Here is a 19353-nt window from a genome sequence, read left to right on the forward strand (position 1 = left end):
AAGAATAACTAGCAAGATGTCCTATAGTTGTCTACGTGAGATGCGGTGGACCTGGGCACGACATTTAATGGGGGAAAAAGGGGAAGGTCGGTTCTACAGAGTGTTATTTACAGGCAATGGGACTAGGGAATGGGGGGTTGGGGATAGTTGGGGAGTATTGGGGAAATAGGGGAGTATTTACAAGCGGATATTGAGGCCAAGTCCCATATCCGCAACAATATATATATAGATTGGCAGTTGCCGGCCAATCGCAAGCGGCCGAGCGAGATTTGCGTCCGCCATCTTGCCACAGGATAACTGGGCGTTGTCATCAATCTGCGCTGCTGGTAGCCAGTGGTAGGTGCCACGTCTTAATGAAGTCTGACGTCGACCAGGCTTCAAATATCACAATGTGCTTTAGGCCTTTGCTGTAATTATATTTTGAAAGGAGTGGGAAGTCAGAAGATGTTTGGAGACTCTTGTAACGGGCTCGAGAGAGGAAAAGGAAGACGTGACTGGCACTGACAGCTCTTGTTTCAGGATTCGCGATGGTACTCTATATCAGCCTGTGGATATGGCCTGTTGTTTGTTCAGCGATTTGTTGACCATTCAACAAGGATAAATGCAAAGTCATGCATATTGGTCCTGGCAACAAACATATCGACAACATGGAAGATAAAGAATTGAGCGAAACATCACCAGAAAATGAATCTTGGTGTACGGATTAATATAATGATCTCAAACCCAGACTGCAATGCTCCAAAGCCGCAGCTGAAGCCATTTTGGGACTAATAAACAGACCATTTAAATACATGGACAAGGATTAATTCATCATATTGTACAATACAGTACCTTATACTGAGCGAGGGGTCTGGGACTATTTGCCCCAGTGTGAGAACAATATGTTCACATATTAATTATTGTAACAGTGTCAAGGCGTTCATTGTTTGACTTGCTATTTGCAGGAGTTGAAGGTTGTCACTTACAAGCACAATGTGGATCTGTCATCATTGAATTTAACTGCTTTCTTTAACATTTGTACTTGTCCACTTTTGCGTTGAAAATAGCAATAAATATATAGGCTTACATTATATGCACCACACTTTCCTTGCGGTTTGAACTCTGCCTCACAGCAACAGCAGACCAGCACATCACACTAGTTAACGACGGTGCAATCTTCGCAACACCAACGAAAACTGCTCTCCCAAGCAAAGTTGAAGGGATATGAACAGAAAACTTATGCAGACACCCACACAAAATACCAGCAGCTGTGGCCAAATCTCTACCAAGCATTTGTTGGTTTCCTGTGCAAATATTAATGGAGAAATACGATGAATAAGTCCTACCACGGTACGCCTAGAGCTTTTCTTCTAGTTCTGCTGTCATGAGGTTGTGTTCCTTCAACTCATCCTCTATGGATGATAACGTGCTCTTACATCTTTTCTCTCTGGCCTTTGTGTTTTTCAGCTGCAGCTCTAAGTCAGCCACTCGATCCTCTGTCCTCCTCAACTTGACTTTTCCCACAGCTTCGTCGGGCGCTGCATAGCTATGGAACTACAACATCACAGCACAAATAATATGCATGAGCAGAATATCACCAGACAAATATGCCCCAAAAAAAAGATGATTTTTCACTAGGACTATGTAAATTACCTGTAGTACGTGACTAATTTCTATATAAAAATCAATCAATGCTAGCATTTTAAGCTACTAATTCCAATATACATACATCAGGTATACTTGAATGTACATGTCCACTGTCAAGGCTTTTAGTATTGGATTCATGCATGTGAGCCTGATGGTCGTCCTGGCGCTCCTCCAATGCCCTCTTTGAAGTTTGCGTTTGACGTTTCTTCTCATGCTGAAAAGCAAACATCAGCCACATATTGTCAATGTAAAGTATACCACAGAATAAAACATGCAGTTACTTTATCTGTCTTAAAGTTAGAGTCAAAAAAGAGTCCGCCGCCACGTACTATTACATATAGTTCCCACACATTTTACACACTGTCCAAATATTAAAGTATGAAGGTTTTAGTTCGTTTAGAAAAGATCACAAACAACACAAACATACTTTTTGCAAGTGCTCTGGTAAGTCAAACTTTGATGGGACTGCATCATGACGTAGTCTTTTGGTTTGGCCTGTAAGATCGAAGTCCACAGGTAAAAAGTGTTGGCTGCACACGACATCCCAGGGCTTTGGCTTCCACCCCTCTACCCGTTTCATCTGAATACACCATTTCCTTCTTCTTTCTTCATGCCCTTCACTGGTGGGGAAGCTGAAAATAAGATAGCTAATTGTTTAAATTCAATCTGATTGAGCTGCATGGAAAGCAGACCTCAAACCTGCAGATTTTATTAGGTCTACTACCCTGTAAACACAAATAAGAGATATACATGTCATATATTTAGAAGAGATATTGTGGTATTCAACTTACAGATGAAATGTCAGACCATTCCCCTTCCTCTGTATATTTCGGCATCTTGCATGTGCACACTGCCTGGGCATCTTAACTGTAGCCTAGGCTACTCCCTCCTATATTTGAAGAAAGAACAAGCACAATGTAAAAGTTAATGCTTATATTTATAATGCTCATATAAATATAATAGGCCTACCTTTGACTGCTTGGCAATAATATTGAATACAGGATAAGTCAACCCCTTGGTGTTGAAGATCTCGGTCGAGAATTCTAACCCCATGAGAATTCCTGAACATGGCCAAGTTTCCTCATGAGTCATGGATAGTCCCAAATGTGCCCCAGAATCTTCTATCTTTATTCAATGATTTATGAGAGCTGCATTTTGGAGGTACATGTACCTCATGGACAGAACATTTAAGAGAATTAACATTCTACTATGAACCAGTGTTAGTGTAGACAGGCAGACGATGCGTTAAATACCACCAAAGTTACAACATTATCAGAGTCTGGCAACTGAATGTGTTTTAATCCAATGTACGACACTAACCTGATACTTTGTTCGCCAGTTGTAGTCAATTTAATCAACAATAACTTGCAAATGACGATGACGCGAGTGCATTCCACAGATGGCAACTTGAAAGCTTTCCTGTGGCAAGATGGCGGCCGGAAATCTCGCCCTGTCGTGACCCACTGCCAATCTATATACAGTATATATATCTATGAGTGTCTCGTAATCATCAAATGATAAATGGCAAGTAAATTATATTGTGGAAAAATTAAAGATTTCAAATAAACCTATTTAAAGTGTATGCGCACATAACTAATTAAAAAAACGAAGAAATATCTCGGTAATTTCCTGAAACATATTTTACTTCCGGCTAATAATGTTGAACGAAATAAAAACGAAGAAATATATGTCGGCATCATTGTTGACGTTTTTGTGACGACTGTCATCAAACGAAAAAGTAATATATCTTAACGGAAAAGCAAAAGCGAATTTTTAATATATATTGACCCGTTGCCGTCGGTGTCATGTTGGGCGGTGTATGATACACCATGCCGCGATTTTTAAAAATATATCTCTGCATTTTCCCGCGTGTGTGGAATGTTTGTGGAAAATTAAAGATTTCAAATAAACCTATTTAAAGTGTATGCGCACATAACTAATTAAAAAAACGAAGAAATATCTCGGTAATTTCCTGAAACATATTTTACTTCCGGCTAATAATGTTGAACGAAATAAAAACGAAGAAATATATGTCGGCATCATTGTTGACGTTTTTGTGACGACTGTCATCAAACGAAAAAGTAATATATCTTAACGGAAAAGAAAAAGCGAATTTTTAATATATATTGACACGTTGCCGTCGGTGTCATGTTGGGCGGTGTATGATACACCATGACGCGATTTTAAAAAATATATCTCTGCATTTTCCCACGTGTGTGGAATGTTCTCAATTATTGCTGACACCGAGTCTAAAACCATCGATAAAAATGAAATCATATGGTGAGTTAGATTGGAGATAAAGGTGTGAGAGAGACTCAATGGCCTTGAAGTTACAGGCCTTTGAGAATTCATTTCGTTCTATAAAGGGCAACTTTCATTGGATTTTCTTCCCGTTTTTTTTCAACCGAGTCTAAAACGATGTTAGCGACTGTGAAAAATGAAATGATATATCGAATTTGATTTGAAATAAAACTGGGAGAGAGAGCAAGACACCACGGGCCTACAAAACAGGCCTCAAAGCTATGCGAGTTAATAAAATGGTGGATATTTGTTTATAATTATATGAAGCCACTCCCAGAATGGGTGGAGCTATGGGTGGAGCTACTCTGCAAACCGAGTAAGCCACACCCCGGACAGACACCCAACAGACAGACAGACAGAATCATCTACGGCTATTATAATATAGACTAGCGGGGTCACCCGTGGGAATCCCACGGGCATGGATGTGTGTGACATTTCGACATATTGAGTTATATGCTGCACATTCATTTTTACAAAATGGTTACTGGCAAGTCATCAGATCCAGAAATGGTGTGATGAACACAATTTATTTATTTCACATAATATGTGACCCCTCACTCCTCTCCACCTGACACTCTCCTGTCTCCACCTGACACTCTCCTGTCTCCACCTGACACTCTCCTCTCTCCACCTAGCACTCCTCTCCTCTCCAAACCCTCACATCCCTCTCCTTTCCAATCCCTCACCTCTCCAATCCCTCACACTCCTCTCCTCTCCAATCCTTCACACGCCTCTCCAATCGCGCCTCACACTCCTCTCCAATCGCGCCTCACACTCCTCTCCAATCGCGCCTCACACTCCTCTCCAATCGTGCCTCACACTCCTCTCCAATCGTGCCTCACACTCCCCTCCAATCACTCCTCTCCAATCGTGCCTCACACTCCTCTCCAATCACGCCTCACACTCCTCTCCAATCGTGCCTCACACTCCTCTCCAATCGCGCCTCACACTCCTCTCCAATCGCGCCTCACTCGCCTCTCCAATCGGCTTTCCCCGTCTCGTTTCTCTCCTTTTTCTCCCGTCTCGTTCTTTTTCTTGCTCCAAATCGGCCCGTCGGAATCGGAAATCGGCCCGTCTCGCCCGTCGGCCCGTCGGAATCGGAAATCGGCCCGTCTTGCTTTTGTGCTTGTGCGTAAATAAATTGTGTTCATGACACCATTTCTGGTGTTGGGCTAGCGGCTAGGGTGCCGGCTTAGGATCCTGGGTTCGAATCTCGGTCGATCGCCGAATTAATGCCAGGGGGGTTGACTCAGCCTGTCATCCTTCCGAGGTCGGCTAATTGAGTACCAGTTCACTGGTAATTCCCTGTTTGTCGTTGAAGGCGGCAAAAAGGGTTGGCGTCAGGAAGGGCATCCGGCCGTAAAACATTGCTTCAAAAAGGGGACAAAAAAACAACAACTACCACGGTCCCCGAAAAGGCCAACCCCCGCTTTGCGGGGAAAAATGGCCTCTAAACGGTGGTTTTTACACCATTTCTGGATCTGATGACTTGCCAGTAACCATTTTGTAAAAATGAATGTGCAGCATCTAACTCAATATGTCGAAATGTCACACACATCCATGCCCGTGGGATTCCCACGGGTGACCCCGCAAGTTTGCATTGACGTTCGTCGATGGACTCGTTCGCCCGTCTCATTCGTTTTCTTGCTGCATCCTGTTCAAGTCTGCGTTCTTCATCGATCGTCTCATTCATTTTGGAAATAGAAGTTTCCACGCAGCGCATGAATTGTCACGATCCTCAAGAGGAATTTGTCTCGTAATCATCACATGATAAATGGCAAGTAAATTATATTGTGGAAAATTAAAGATTTCAAATAAACCTATTTAAAGTGTATTCGCACATAACTAATTTTAAAAAACGAAGAAATATCTCTCGGTAATTTCCTGAAACATATTTTACTTCCGGCTAATAATGTTGAATTAAATAAAAACGAAGAAATATATGTCGGCATCATTGTTGACGTTTTTGTGACGACTGTCATCAAACGAAAAAGTAATATACCTTAACGGAAAAGCAAAAGCGAATTTTTAATATATATCGACACGTTGCCGTCGGTGTCATGTTGGGCGGTGTATGATACACCATGACGCGATTTTTAAAAATATATCTCTGCATTTTCCCGCGTGTGTGGAATGTTCTCAATTATTGCTGACACCGAGTCCAAAACCATCGATAAAAATGAAATCATATGGTGAGTTAGATTGGAGATAAAGGCGTGAGAGAGACTCAATGGCCTTGAAGTTGAAGTTACAGGCGTTTGAGAATTCATTTCGTTCTATAAACGGCAACTTTCATTGGATTTCCTTCCCGTTTTTTTTCAACCGAGTCGAAAACTATGTTAGCGACTGTGAAAAATGAAATGATATATCGAATTTTTAATATGTATCGACACGTTGCCGTCGGTGTCATGTTAGGCGGTGTATGATACACCATGACGCGATTTTAAAAAATATATCTGCATTTTCCCGCTTGTGTGGAATGTTCTCAATTATTGCTGACACCGACTCTAAAACCATCGATAAAAATGAAATCATATGGTGAGTTAGATTGGAGATAAAGGCGTGAGAGAGACTCAATGGTCTTAAAGTTACAGGCATTTGAGAATTCATTTCGTTCTATAAACGGCAACTTTCATCGGATTTTCTTCTCGTTTTTTTTCAACCGAGTCGAAAACTATGTTAGCGACTGTGAAAAATGAAATGATATATCGAATTTAAAATAGATATCGACACATTGCCGTCGGTGTCATGTTGGGCGGTGTATGATACACCATGACGCGATTTTAAAAAATATATCTCTGCATTTTCCCGCGTGTGTGGAATGTTTGTGGAAAATTAAAGATTTCAAATAAACCTATTTAAAGTGTATGCGCACATAACTAATAAGAAAAACGAAGAAATATCTCTCGGTAATTTCCTGAAACATATTTTACTTCCGGCTAATATGTTGAATGAAATAAAAACGAAGAAATATATGTCGGCATCATTGTTGACGTTTTTGTGACGACTATCATCAAACGAAATAGTAATATATCATAACGGAAAAGCAAAAGCGAATTTTTAATATATATCGACACATTGCCGGCGGTGTCATGTTGGGCGGTGTATGATACACCATGACGCGATTTTAAAAAATATATCTCTGCATTTTCCCGCGTGTGTGGATTGTTCTCAATTATTGCTGACACCGAGTCTAAAAGTAAAACCATCGATAAAAATGAAATCATATGGTGAGTTAGATTGGAGATAAAGGCGTGAGAGAGACTCAATGGCCTTGAAGTTACAGGCCTTTGAGAATTCATTTCGTTCTATAAACGGCAACTTTCATCGGATTTTCTTCCCGTTTTTTTTCAACCGAGTCTAAAACTATGTTAGCGACTGTGAAAAATGAAATGATTTATCGAATTTGATTTGAAATAAAACTGGGGGAGAGCAAGACACCACGGGCCTACAAAACAGGACTCAAAGCTATGCGAGTTAATAAAATGGTGGATATTTGTTTATAGCCACTCCCAGAATGGGTGGAGCTATGGGTGGAGCTACTCTGCAAACCGAGTAAGCCACACCCCGGACAGACACCCAACAGATAGACAGACAGACAGACAGAATCATCTACGGCTATTATAATATAGATATCATGTGTACCGGTATGCAATTTCAGATTTTTAAGATAAGGAATTCGATTAAAACATTGACTGGTATACCACTTCACCTATGATGTCATCATTATCATGCTTTTGTTCCCTATTGGAAGTACTTGACAATGTGCTAATCTTCAAATTTTTCCATTCAGCGGTTTCCGAGGAATCATTTTTAAAATTATTTACGTTTAATCCAAGATGGCTGCCATATCACGTGACCGATGACGTCACCATTGTAAGAAAAACATTCTGCATGAGTGTCACTCCTACCCTGAAGGTTTCGTCTCAATTGGGCATGTGGTTGCTGAGAAAAACGAGGTTTACCCGTACGGACGACCCGAAAACATAACGCCTCTGGCCGCCCTCAGGGTCGGAGGCTTAAAAAAATTGTGGACGGATTTGGACGAAATTTGGCAGATTTGTCGTGTATGTGACACGGACAAAATTATTAGATTTTGGTTCAGGTCCCAATCCAGATCCGGCCTATCAGTGGGATGCAAAAGAAATGATTCAGACTGGTCTGACTATGGCTATGACTTTCACCGCCCTTTTAGCAACTCCTGAAGTTTCACCACCATCATCGGTTTTTCTTTTCAGGAAATGGTCCATGTTTGCCAAAATAAAATACAGTAAAAGTAAAATACAGCAGCTAGCCTTTTCGCGTGAAGATGAAACGCCCGATACGTTCTCCGTACCGGAAGCACCTTCAATCAACCAAATACGGTCAATGGCGAAACTGCAAATACTGAATCCATGAATGTTATGGGTGGAAACCCTCACGTCATTTCATAATTCTCCTTTAAAATCGATCTCTCTAGATTTTCATTCTAAACAGCGTCATTCCAATCACAAATTAATACAATAGCATTAACATAACTTTTCTTTCGTGAGGTAAATTTTATGAGGTTGTAGCGGTTACCGGAAGCATGACACAATTACCGTGCACCGGCCGATGACGCAACCGGCGAGCGGTCACGTGTCCGGACTCGCCCGGGCGTGTCCAGACTTGCCCTTCTCGGGCGAACACGTGACTTACCGATTTTGCATACCACGCCCCGCCTGAGAGGCGTGGCTTTTGTGTGTTCAGTTTGCGATATAAATTGCCGCACGTTCGAGGGGCAGATTCTGTGTGCTTTGGAGTTCTTTGGTTTTGAGCTAAATAAATAGCTCGGTGAAACTTCGTTCCTGTGTCGTCCATTTTGTCTGGCTTTATAGTGCGAGCACAGCTCCCACAATTGGTGACCCCTTTCTACGAACACGGCGATGGAGTCAGCTGTAGCTTTGAAGCTCCCGGGCTTTTGGGAATCTCACGTGGCCGTTTGGTTTGCTCAAGCCGATTCTCAATTCGCCCTGCGGAACATCACGGAGGACACGACGCGCTACCACCATGTGGTCTCTGCGCTCACCACCTCCTCCGCTGCCCGGGTTCTGAGCTTCCTCCAGCACCCGCCGAACGCCAATACGGCGCGCTCAAAGGCCTACTCCTCGGTGCGTTTGGACTCACGGAGACCGAACGCGCACGACAACTACTACACCTCCCGGAGCTGGGTGAGGCCCATCCATCCGAAAGCATGGACCACATGCTTGCTCTTCTCGGTGACCACAGCCCGGACTTCCTCTTCCGCGAGCTATTCCTCCAGCGGCTACCCGGGCAGGTACGGTTAGCTTTGGCTAATTCGCCCATCACGGACCCTCGCGCCCTGGCCAAGGAGGCCGATAAATTTTTCTCGGCCAGGCGACACGTCAGAGCGGCCGCCTGGAACCCTGGGCCGACCGAGGCAACGCCCGCGCCACGACCGGCGCCTCCACCAGAGCGGACCATGTGCTATTACCATGCCAGGTTCGGGCAGAAGGCCAGAACGTGCCGCCCACCGTGCACTTTCGGCGGGTCGGGAAACGACCAGGCCGGCACTCGCTGCCTGCCATGAGCGTCGGCCATTCAGGCAGCCTTCTGTTTATCACGGACACAGAGTCCGGGCGGCATTTTTTGTGTGACACCGGCGCTCAGATGAGCGTGATACCCGCCTCGGTGGAGGACAAACAGGCCGCGCTATGCGGCCCCACCTTGGTCGCCGCAAACGGCTCCTCCATCCGCACCTTCAGTTTGCGCAGCGTCGCATTCTGCTTTGGGAGCCAGCGCTTCAGGTGGGACTTCATCACGGCGAACGTGCCCATGGCCTTGCTGGGTGCAGATTTTCTTTGTGCGCATGGGCTTTTGGTTGATGTCAAACGGCGTCGGCTCATCAACGCGGAGACCTTCAGCTCGCTCGCTTGCTCATTGAGCGGCTCTGCTCTGACCAAGCTAGCCTGCGCGCTCCCAGCCGCGGACGATTTCACCCGCCTGCTCGCCGAGTTTCCCGCCCTCACGCAGCCGACGTTTTCGGCTGTCGCCGTCAAGCATGGCGTCGAACACCACATCCCGACCACAGGTCCACCGGTCTACGCCAGGGCTCGCCGCCTCGACCCGGCCAAACTCGCCGTGGCGAAGGCGGAATTCGACGCGCTGGAGCGATTTGGCATTGTGCGGCGCTCGAATAGCGCATGGGCCTCGCCCCTGCACATCGTGCCCAAACCGGGTGGCGGATGGCGACCATGCGGCGATTACCGCCGCCTCAACGACACCACCACCCCCGACCGGTACCCGATACCACACATACAGGACTTTTCCGCCTCGTTTGGCAGGGCAGGTGATCTTCTCCAAGGTCGACCTTATTCGGGGCTACCACCATGTACCTGTCCGGCCGGCCGACGTTCCGAAGACAGCTGTAATTACACCTTTTGGCCTCTTCGAGTTCCTCCGAATGCCATTCGGCCTTAAGAACGAGGCCCAGGCCTTCCAGCGGCTGATGGACAGTGTGCTGCGCGATCTCACCTTTCTGGTCGTCTGCCTGGATGACATTCTCATCGCCAGCACTTCCCGGGCGGAGCACCTCGTCCACCTACGCACGCTTTTCGAGCACCTCGGCCAGCACGGCCTCATCATCAACCCGGCAAAATGCCAGTTTGGCGTAACGGCCGTCGACTTCCTGGGGCACCGCATCATGAAGCGCAGGGCCGTCCCACTGCCTACCAAGGTGGAGGCAGTCACAAGTTTCCCGCGCCCCCGCTCCATCAAGGCCCTTCAGGAATTTTTGGGGATGGTAAATTTTTACCACCGGTTCATGCCTCGCGCCGCCCAACTCATGCGCCCTCTGTACGAAGCCCTCCGGGGCAAGCCGGCCAAGCACGACGTCGCCTGGACCACAGAGATGGACGCGGCATTCACGGGCGCTAAACTGGCCCTCGCCAACGCGACCATGCTGGCACACCCGGCGCTCGACGCACCCATCGCCCTCACCACGGACGCCAATCCGACTACGCGGTGGGCGCCGTGCATGAACAGTGGGTGAACGGGGCTTGGCAACTGCTGGCCTTCTTCAGCCGGCAGCTTCGCCCTAACGAGCGCAAGTATAGCGCTTTCGACCGCGAGCTCCTCGGTCTTTACCTGGCTGTTCGCCACTTACGCCATCTTTTGGAGGGCCGCCCGTTCACGGCGTTTGTGGACCACAAACCCCTGGTCTTCGCCATGGCCAAGGTTACGGACTACGGAGCCGTGGTCGGCCCGCCAGCAGCGCCACCTCTCCGCCGTGTCCGAATTTACGACGGACATCCGGCACGTTGCAGGCAAGGACAACGCTGTGGCCGATTGCCTCTCCTGGTCCGGCGCAAACGCCGTCCACCTGGGTGTGGACTTCGCCCGCATGGCGGCCGACCAGACCACCGACCCCACGGTGCAAACCCTCCGGACAACAGACACAGGCCTGCGGTTGGCCAACGTCCCCTTCAAGGACACAGGCACAGTTCTCCTGTGCGACGTTTCCCTCAGCCAACCTCGCCCCATCGTGCCCACCGGATGGCAGCGGCGCATTTTTGACGCCCTTCACGGCCTTTCCCACCCGGGCCGGAAGGCATCACAGAAGCTCATGGCAGCAAAGTTCGTCTGGCACGGGCTCCGCAAGGACGTCCGTGACTGGGCCAATGCCTGTGTCGCCTGCCAGCGCGCAAAGGTCCACCGGCACACCCAGGCCCCGTTGGCACCATTCGACGTGCCCGCGCGGCGCTTCGACCACATCAATGTGGACCTGGTGGGACCCCTTCCCTCCTCGCGGGGTTTCACCCACCTCCTCACGATGGTGGACAAGACCACCAGGTGGCCGGAGGCCGTCCCGCTGGCATCAACAACATCCGCCGACGTGGTGCAGGCCTTCATTGGCACTTGGATTGCCCGTTTCGGTGCGCCCTTGGACATCTCCTCCGACAGAGGCCCGCAATTCACGTCCGAGCTTTGGGGCACGGTCGCCCAGGCCTTGGGGGTCAAGCTTCACCGCACCACGGCCTACCACCCCCAAGCCAACGGCTTGTGCGAGCGGTTCCACCGCTCGATGAAGGCCGCTGGAGGGGGCCATACGTCAAGACAAACCTAACAAGGCACCACCAGGTTTAGTTCTTGGCTTGCACAACTCTGTCCATGGAGTCCAATTACCTTATTGTTTCTTTGGCAGGGTTTGGGGCATCTACAGTCCTGCCTTGGTCATCCTTTCTACTTTTGCTATTCCCCTGGGGATGATATGGAGTCTTTCAAGAGTTTCAGTGTTTGACAACCTTATCAAAAAAATCTTAAGAACCAAGGTTTACAAATTTATCTCCGTGATTCTTGCATGACTTTTTGGTGAATGTGGTATAGAAAAACCACGAAACCAACCACAAATATATATATTTCAACGATCTATAACAGCAACGATTGCTTCAAGAAAAAGTTTCACCTATTTATAAAATACTTCCAAATCTCCAGAAACCACCGATGATTCCAAGCAAGTCTGATATGCACCATTTATGTATTCATAAGCTACTTTACATTCAGGTAAAGTTACAATGAATCCTCAAATTTCCATAACTAAGACTTTGTAGATGTTCTGTGAAGGGAAATTGAAATTAACTTTATTTATCAATGAATGGAGTGGTGGAGTATCAAGCACCCATGTGATTCCAATGATGGGATTCCCATGATGTGACAATGTCTGCGATGCCAGGACGACCAACAGTGCCGGCACTCAGCAAGGACCATTTGCAGTTTAAATTTGAAAAGTCATTCCCCTCAGAGGGGGATTTGCAGCAGAGTAGAAATGGCAGACCCCAAGCTGCGATCCTCTTGAATGCATCCTGGTACACAATAATCATGAAAAACAAATCTACAGAAAATTGAAAGCCACCATGTTCACATAAGAAAGAGGGTCTATCAAAGCTGAAAAAGAAAAAGACAAGGACACCCAAAAAGCAAAGTTATAATGCAAAGTTGTCATGTTATAAAGTTATAAAATAAAAGTTATAGCTTACATACTACATAAGCAAAGTTATAAAAGTTGTAATGTTATAAAAAAAAGTTATAAGAACTTATAAAACTTATAACACTTATAAAAGTTATAAAAAACATACACAATTATATAAAGCAAAGTTGTAATGGAAAAGATGTATTTAAATGTACCTTACATACTACATAAGCAAAGTTATAAAAGTTGTAATGTTATTTTAAAAAGTTATAAAATCTTATAAAACTTATAACACTTATAAAAGTTATAAAAAACATACACAGTTATATAAAGCAAAGTTGTAATGGAAAAGATGTATTTAAATGTACCTTACATACTACATAAATATTTATTGATAGAAGTGATTGCACATACTGTACATTGTGTGTCGAGAAGTCTCTTTGCTGTCACATGATAACTGTCTGCAATACAGACGATGCATTGAATGGGCATGTCAGAGCTGTGCTGGTGTGCTGGCATTGACAGGTAAGGAAATCTGTATCCTTTGAGACTAATTACTGTTCAAAATTAGAGCGTTCAGAGAACACATAACCCCGTGCTGTCTTGAGAAGCAAGGACATTGGCAGGGTCTATGAGTGGCAAATTTGATTGGACGAGACGATGTAAAATGCCTTCACATTTTGTCCAAGTACTGTTAAACGGAAGGGTTTAGGAAAAAAAAAATCCAGAAGTTTACCACCGTTCATGCAGTATCTTATGCACCGCCTTATTTAACATGTTACATTAGTTATTCGTGCTTGTTGTTTGTGTCCTTTATGACATCCTTAGAAACAGTAAGTTTCCTGTTTGGAATGACTTTCAATTTTGCTTGACTGCCAGAAAGACTAAAAAAAAGTTATCTCACCTCTCTCTGTACATGTGCGATCCGGACAAATTCAGAGCTGCCTCTTTTTGGACTCTGCCTCTTTTTGGGGTCGGTGCAGCTGTCTATCTTACCAGAATGCACCCTGGCTTCCTGGTGTGTCCACACAGACTTCACAGAGCTTTCTCTGTTGGGGGCCTGTGACCCTTTGTTCGGAGTTGTTTTTTTAATACCCTCCAACACACTCACCCCATTGAGCATCACAAACGGGTTTTCTGTTGCAACACTTGAGGCCTCCCGGTAGCTCCCTCGGTTGTTCGCACTATGCGTTATGTCCGCAACGATGTTCCCATTCGTGCTCGCTTTCTTCCTACTAGCGGGGGTGCCGCTACATGGACCGTTTAGCATCCCGTGTGATATATTATGCTCGCCGCTTAGCTTGGGGCCGCCTCGCCTGTTGTTATGAGCCATGCACACTTCTCTGGCCTTTGGCCCCATGCAACGATTTCTTCCTCCTCTGGGTGCTGCCACAGGGACTGCTCGTCGTTTCCTCAGAGATGGTAGTCTCACCGCTCCGTTGTGGCCACGACTGTTACAAAATGTGCATGCTTCTTTGACCTTCATCTCCGTGCAGGAATCACTCACTATTCGAGCATTCCACGCTTCGTGAGCTCGCCGTGCTCTTCCCATGCTGGCGGTTCAGAGCGAGTCTTCTCTCCATGTCACATCTCCTCATGCTTTTCAGCCTGGCAATTTCATTATTGTCTAATTCGCTGCCATCGCTACCTTTCGAGCTCTTGAAATCTGTACTCTTTGAAATGGAGGCCCATGAATCATCACAGGTGGGTTCAGGCCATGGAATCATTGAGAACGATGGGGAGTGAGAAACAAGGCATCCTTGAAGGGCCATTTGTCGTGCTTGTCATTGTTTAGAAATATATTATAGGGTTGTGTTTTTGATTTATTTTTTGAAATTTGTAGAATTTGTTTTTCGTTTGGAGGTTGTGGGTTACAATGTGTAAATAAAGGTGGAAAAAGTCTGATTTAATGCACTTTAATTCCAGGATATAAGGCAACAAAAGGTGAAAACTTTGAAAGGGGGTGTTGACTTTCTATAGGCACTATATATTGTTACGGAACCAGAGTATGGCATTCCCCTTAGGGGGGGGGGGGGGTTAGTCCCCCTTCTATCTTCACTGGCCGTCTCCGCTCCTGAAGTTGCGCAGCTCCCTCCAGGGAGGCAGGTGAGCAACCCCGTTCGCGACCGCGGACAAGATGTTAATTGCCGAGCGGATTAGCAGCCGCGGCACGAACCATTAGCAAGTAACTAGACCCGATCCTGAACGTTGGCCAAATCGTGCCACAGGTATCCAATGGGGAAATCACTAAAACAAAACGGATGTAAAGGAAAGAAGGCAAGGTAGGAAGAACAAATATAATTTATTACTACTATTTACACAATTAAAGGAACCAAGGAGAAGGAAAGATATGAAAATAAAGACAGAAGGATAGAAGGATCAGAAGACACAGTGCAAATACTAACTTATCTAAACAGGCTTAACTTATACCCAGGGACAAGACACACAAAACAAACTCACATACACAAAAGGATGGAATGGCAGGAATGGTTTGGGACGGCAGAGGAGGGTCCAGGCAGATGGTAGGCGTCGAGGTCCAGCTCCAAGCGCACGCTCCGATCCATGCTTTGGGGTCGAGGCGGAAACCCGGCAAACACAGCCCCGCTTCGGGCTGGCAGCGAGGAGCCGGCAGTTCCACGTATTCGGTTTCACACCGGCAGCTGTCTCACGCGTCCTCCGCCTCCTGCGTCTCCGACGCTCTTTTCCTACTCCGCAGAATCTGCCTCTGGTCCAGCGCACCTCCCTCAAATTCCTCTCTCCACTTCTCCTCCACTGGACTCTTATGCACTTCTTCACAAAGGCTTGCGTGGGCGCTTTTATAACGCGCTTTTAGATCAACCCACGCCACACCTGTGATGGTATCTCACCAGCCCTGATTGGCTGGTGGGGGCTCGCTGGCTCCACCTTCCGATGACGAGGGGCGGGCAACGCCCTTGTTCGTCGGCTTGACCGCGTGCGTAATGGAGTTTGGGGTGAAGAAAACCGCCCAATGCACTGAGAGGATTGGGGGAGACTTGAAAAGGGATTCTATCTTATCTGATTTGGTGCAATGCAGAGTCAATTAATGGGAGACACAGCCTTAAACTAATACACATAATAAGGAAATAACTATTTAGAAGGGTATATGGTGGCCTACGTGCATGTATATGGAGTAACTAAGAGGACGACCATTGACCTTTACACACAAAACGGAGATATTTACAAGGATTCATTGCACTACTTAGAGGGTGATATTTACAACAATAAAAAAAACACAGGATTCTCAAATCCGCAACACTGCACCCTCATCCTCCAGGCACGTCCTCGGGCCTATAAAACTTTAAGTTAGTGTGACACGTTAGTGTAGTTCCCTCTACAATTAACCTGACCCTGAGTGTGACAGTTTTAAAACACAAATAAATATGTCCCTCTGCTGCATTGCACCCTATCTAACAGATTCACGCCCACAGGATAACCGAATTGCGGAATGGTTTTCAAACTAAACATGAACGGTGGGGAGCATTATTTACAAGTGACGCTGATTGTATTTACACTGCAACCCAGGACCTGCGATAGTTCTTTTTTGGGGGGGGGGGGGGGGGAGACAGCCTGCGCTGCATCGACGCACCAGCACCAATAAAGAGCACCATAAACGCACCAGAGTGCACAGCCACCACAGTTCATAATAAAAAACAAACACCTGTTGGTGCCTTGTTCTTCGGCTCCCTCTGCTGGCCAATGTTCTTCCAGATGTTGTCTTTATTCGTCTTCTTGCTGGCGGCCTATTTGGACATAATAAAAAATGCACAAAACACGTCCAATTTTTATTTATGGCCCACAGGGGCCGACTAGGGGTGGTTCACCTGTGTGGCATAGGTGCCACGTCACCGAGGTCCGCAAGCAAGGTCATGGGTCATCGTGGCCGGTCCCAGCAGAGGGGCCATGCCCCAACCCGTGGGGTCCATGAGTGGTGCTCAGCCACAGACATGTGGTCCATAAGTGGTGCATCGATGCAAGCAGCTGGTTGTGGGGGTTCGGGCACACAATGGTGGACTCCCGCACAATCCCCTTCGTGCCCAGAGAGCACGATCCATGGGTCGGGGTAGGAAGACAGAGAGGGCAGGTTAGCGAGGGGTAAGGTCACAAGGGTACACATCAATAAAGGCAATGCAAGGTGAGGTGCGTCTGGAGACTGAGCGGAGAAAAGCTCGTCCCTACCGTACGTCACCCCGCCCCCCCCCCCCCCTGTTACCTGTTCTACCCTTGCCCCTTACCCCCGTATGTACAAAAATCTACACCCTTACCAATTCGTCACTAATGTCTCGTCTTCCCTATATTTCCCCTAATACCAAATTCATCACCACAATCCCTCTAATCCAAAATTTGCCATCACCAATTCATCATCAATCCTCATAAGGAGGGAGAGATGGAACAACAACACAATATCACACCCACGTCATGATGCGTCTCACAATCCAAACATTTGCACAGAAAAATAACAACAACAAACCATTGCATGGTGTGGAGCACCGTCGTTACTTCAGGTGAGTGGATGCAGATGGTGCAAGGAGATTTCAATCCTAACTATCCTTCTAAATGACATTAACACACTTTACACTACCCGGGGTCTTTCCCTGCCAATCCATTGGCCATCTTACACTATGTGGTTCTAAGAACCAAACTCCCATTGACCAAACTGTGGTGCTCACCAATTTGGGGTCTCACTCCCCCGATTCTTCCTTCTGTGCCCTTGCATAATTTCAGGACTGGGTCGTGTGGCTCTCCCAGCAGGTCTACCCACCTGCACATCTCCACCACTGTAGTTGCCTCCGAGCTTACCTGCTCCTTACCCTAACCTATCTACCTGGGGAAGGTCCTCTGGCGCTCTCCCCACTCAGTGCACTCTCTGGCACTGGGCTACCCGGGTCCGTCCTCCGGATCCTCGGGCCCCATCCACAACTCTACCGGCTCCCAGAGCCCACCTGCGGCCTCACCTGGCCGACATCCTCACAGTGGCGGATGTGCCCATTCAACTACACACACTAACAGGCCACACGCCCAGCCATTTCCACGTCACTAATGCACCCATCCAAACACCATTCTTCCACCACGCACCACAGATGCCAATATCCAACCACAATTTACCTACTCCCGCTACCTAACTCTTAAACTACCCTCCCCGGGTGTTCGTGATAGGGGTCCACTTTTCCCCCATTCACACCTTCGCACCATCCATTCCACTCCACAGTTTCCACCATACTCCCTCCACACCATCCATTCCATACTCCATATATTCCATACTCCATGTATTCCACACAACCATTCTCCATACACCTGTATTTGCACACCTGTGCCATCACACCTGGTGCTTCCTGCACCCTCCTTTCTCCCAGGACCATTCGGTCAACACAACACACAATCACCATTACTCACTCATACATTGCTCCATACACCTGTTCACTTGCACACCTGTGCAATCACACCTGGTGCTTCCTGCACCCTCCTTCCTCCAGGCTTCTTCAATCATTCAATACAATGCACAACCACAATTATTCCTCATACGCTGCTTCATACACTTCCACGCTCAATACAACTCACAATCACCTCACACTTTTCACAATACACTTCCGAATACACTTTCGATTCCCAAACACACGGCATCATCTGATCTACCTGGTTTTCTTCTAACTTGGTGCTCCCCGTCTTCCCTTTAAACTAAGCACATCCCACGTCATTAACAACCATTCTAACCTCTCTATGTCCCCGACTACCTGTCCAATGTCGCTACTTACCTCTACCGTTACCTATTGTCATCTCTAGGTCCCTATACATTATCCTAACCCTCCCACGGCGAGTTTTCACTGCCAAACCCCATAGCTATTGCTCATGTGCCCTGTGTGTGAGGGATGGTGGATTTGCCATCCCACCACATTGGGCATCTTCCATTATCAATTTTGCCATCAAATTCCAGCCAATCAAAAATTTGCCAATCACTGCCAATCATTCTACCAATCATCAATCTGCCAATCAAATTTTTGCCAATCACAAAATCCCTATCCTCAATTTCGGGTCCAAAACACTATCATCATCACAGTCTGCTATATCTGAGCCTCGGTGCGTCGTTACATCATTAAAACTCGGCTTTGCAAAGCCGAGCAATGAATTCGGGTGGTTTGGTCGCCTGCAGGTTGAATCCGTCCGGCATGCGGTTCAGGGGAGGCGATTTGGTCGGCCCGAGATTCCACGCACCATCTCGGCGTGGCACCTTGCGGCCTCCGGCCCGATGGCTCAATCTCGCCCGGTCGGAACCCCGTCCCTGCCAGGGGGCACCAATCCGCTTCCTCCTACTTGCCCTTGAACCGGACCGGTCGCCTTGCCCGACAAGGCCCGGACTCGACCGTGCGGGGCCTCGCATCCAACAAAGCGCACCGCGCACCGAGTGCTCGCATCGGCTATCCGTTGCCCTAAACGCTGCTCCGTTTAACGTCGATGCCTTACTC

At 47.1% G+C, this 19353-nt stretch overlaps 1 protein-coding gene across 1 annotated transcript; it reads right to left on the bottom strand.

Annotated features, from left to right (window-relative positions):
* Positions 1-1335: 1335 nt before the first annotated feature.
* Positions 1336-2932, bottom strand: LOC137431224 (THAP domain-containing protein 5-like). The gene is made up of 4 exons (XM_078771538.1): positions 2418-2932; positions 2054-2258; positions 1709-1840; positions 1336-1533 (listed from the first exon to the last, which is right to left on the bottom strand). The coding sequence occupies exons 1-4, from the start codon at positions 2486-2488 to the stop codon at positions 1336-1338; spliced, it is 606 nt and encodes a 201-aa protein (XP_078627664.1). The 5' UTR covers positions 2489-2932.
* Between the last annotated feature and the right edge of the window lie 16421 nt (positions 2933-19353).

Source organism: Myxine glutinosa, chromosome 1 (assembly GCF_964187855.1).
Source record: "Myxine glutinosa chromosome 1, kmMyxGlut1.1, whole genome shotgun sequence".
Taxonomy (NCBI): Eukaryota; Metazoa; Chordata; class Myxini; order Myxiniformes; family Myxinidae; genus Myxine; species Myxine glutinosa.

Coding starts and splice junctions, on each gene's coding strand:
- LOC137431224 (XM_078771538.1), bottom strand. CDS start 2,488: ATGCCCAGGCAGTGTGCACATGCAAGATGCCGAAATATACAGAGGAAG. Junction 1,841..2,053: donor TACCAGAGCACTTGCAAAAA/GTATGTTTGTGT, acceptor TTTGCTTTTCAG/CATGAGAAGAAACGTCAAAC. Junction 1,534..1,708: donor TACATTCAAGTATACCTGAT/GTATGTATATTG, acceptor GTGATGTTGTAG/TTCCATAGCTATGCAGCGCC.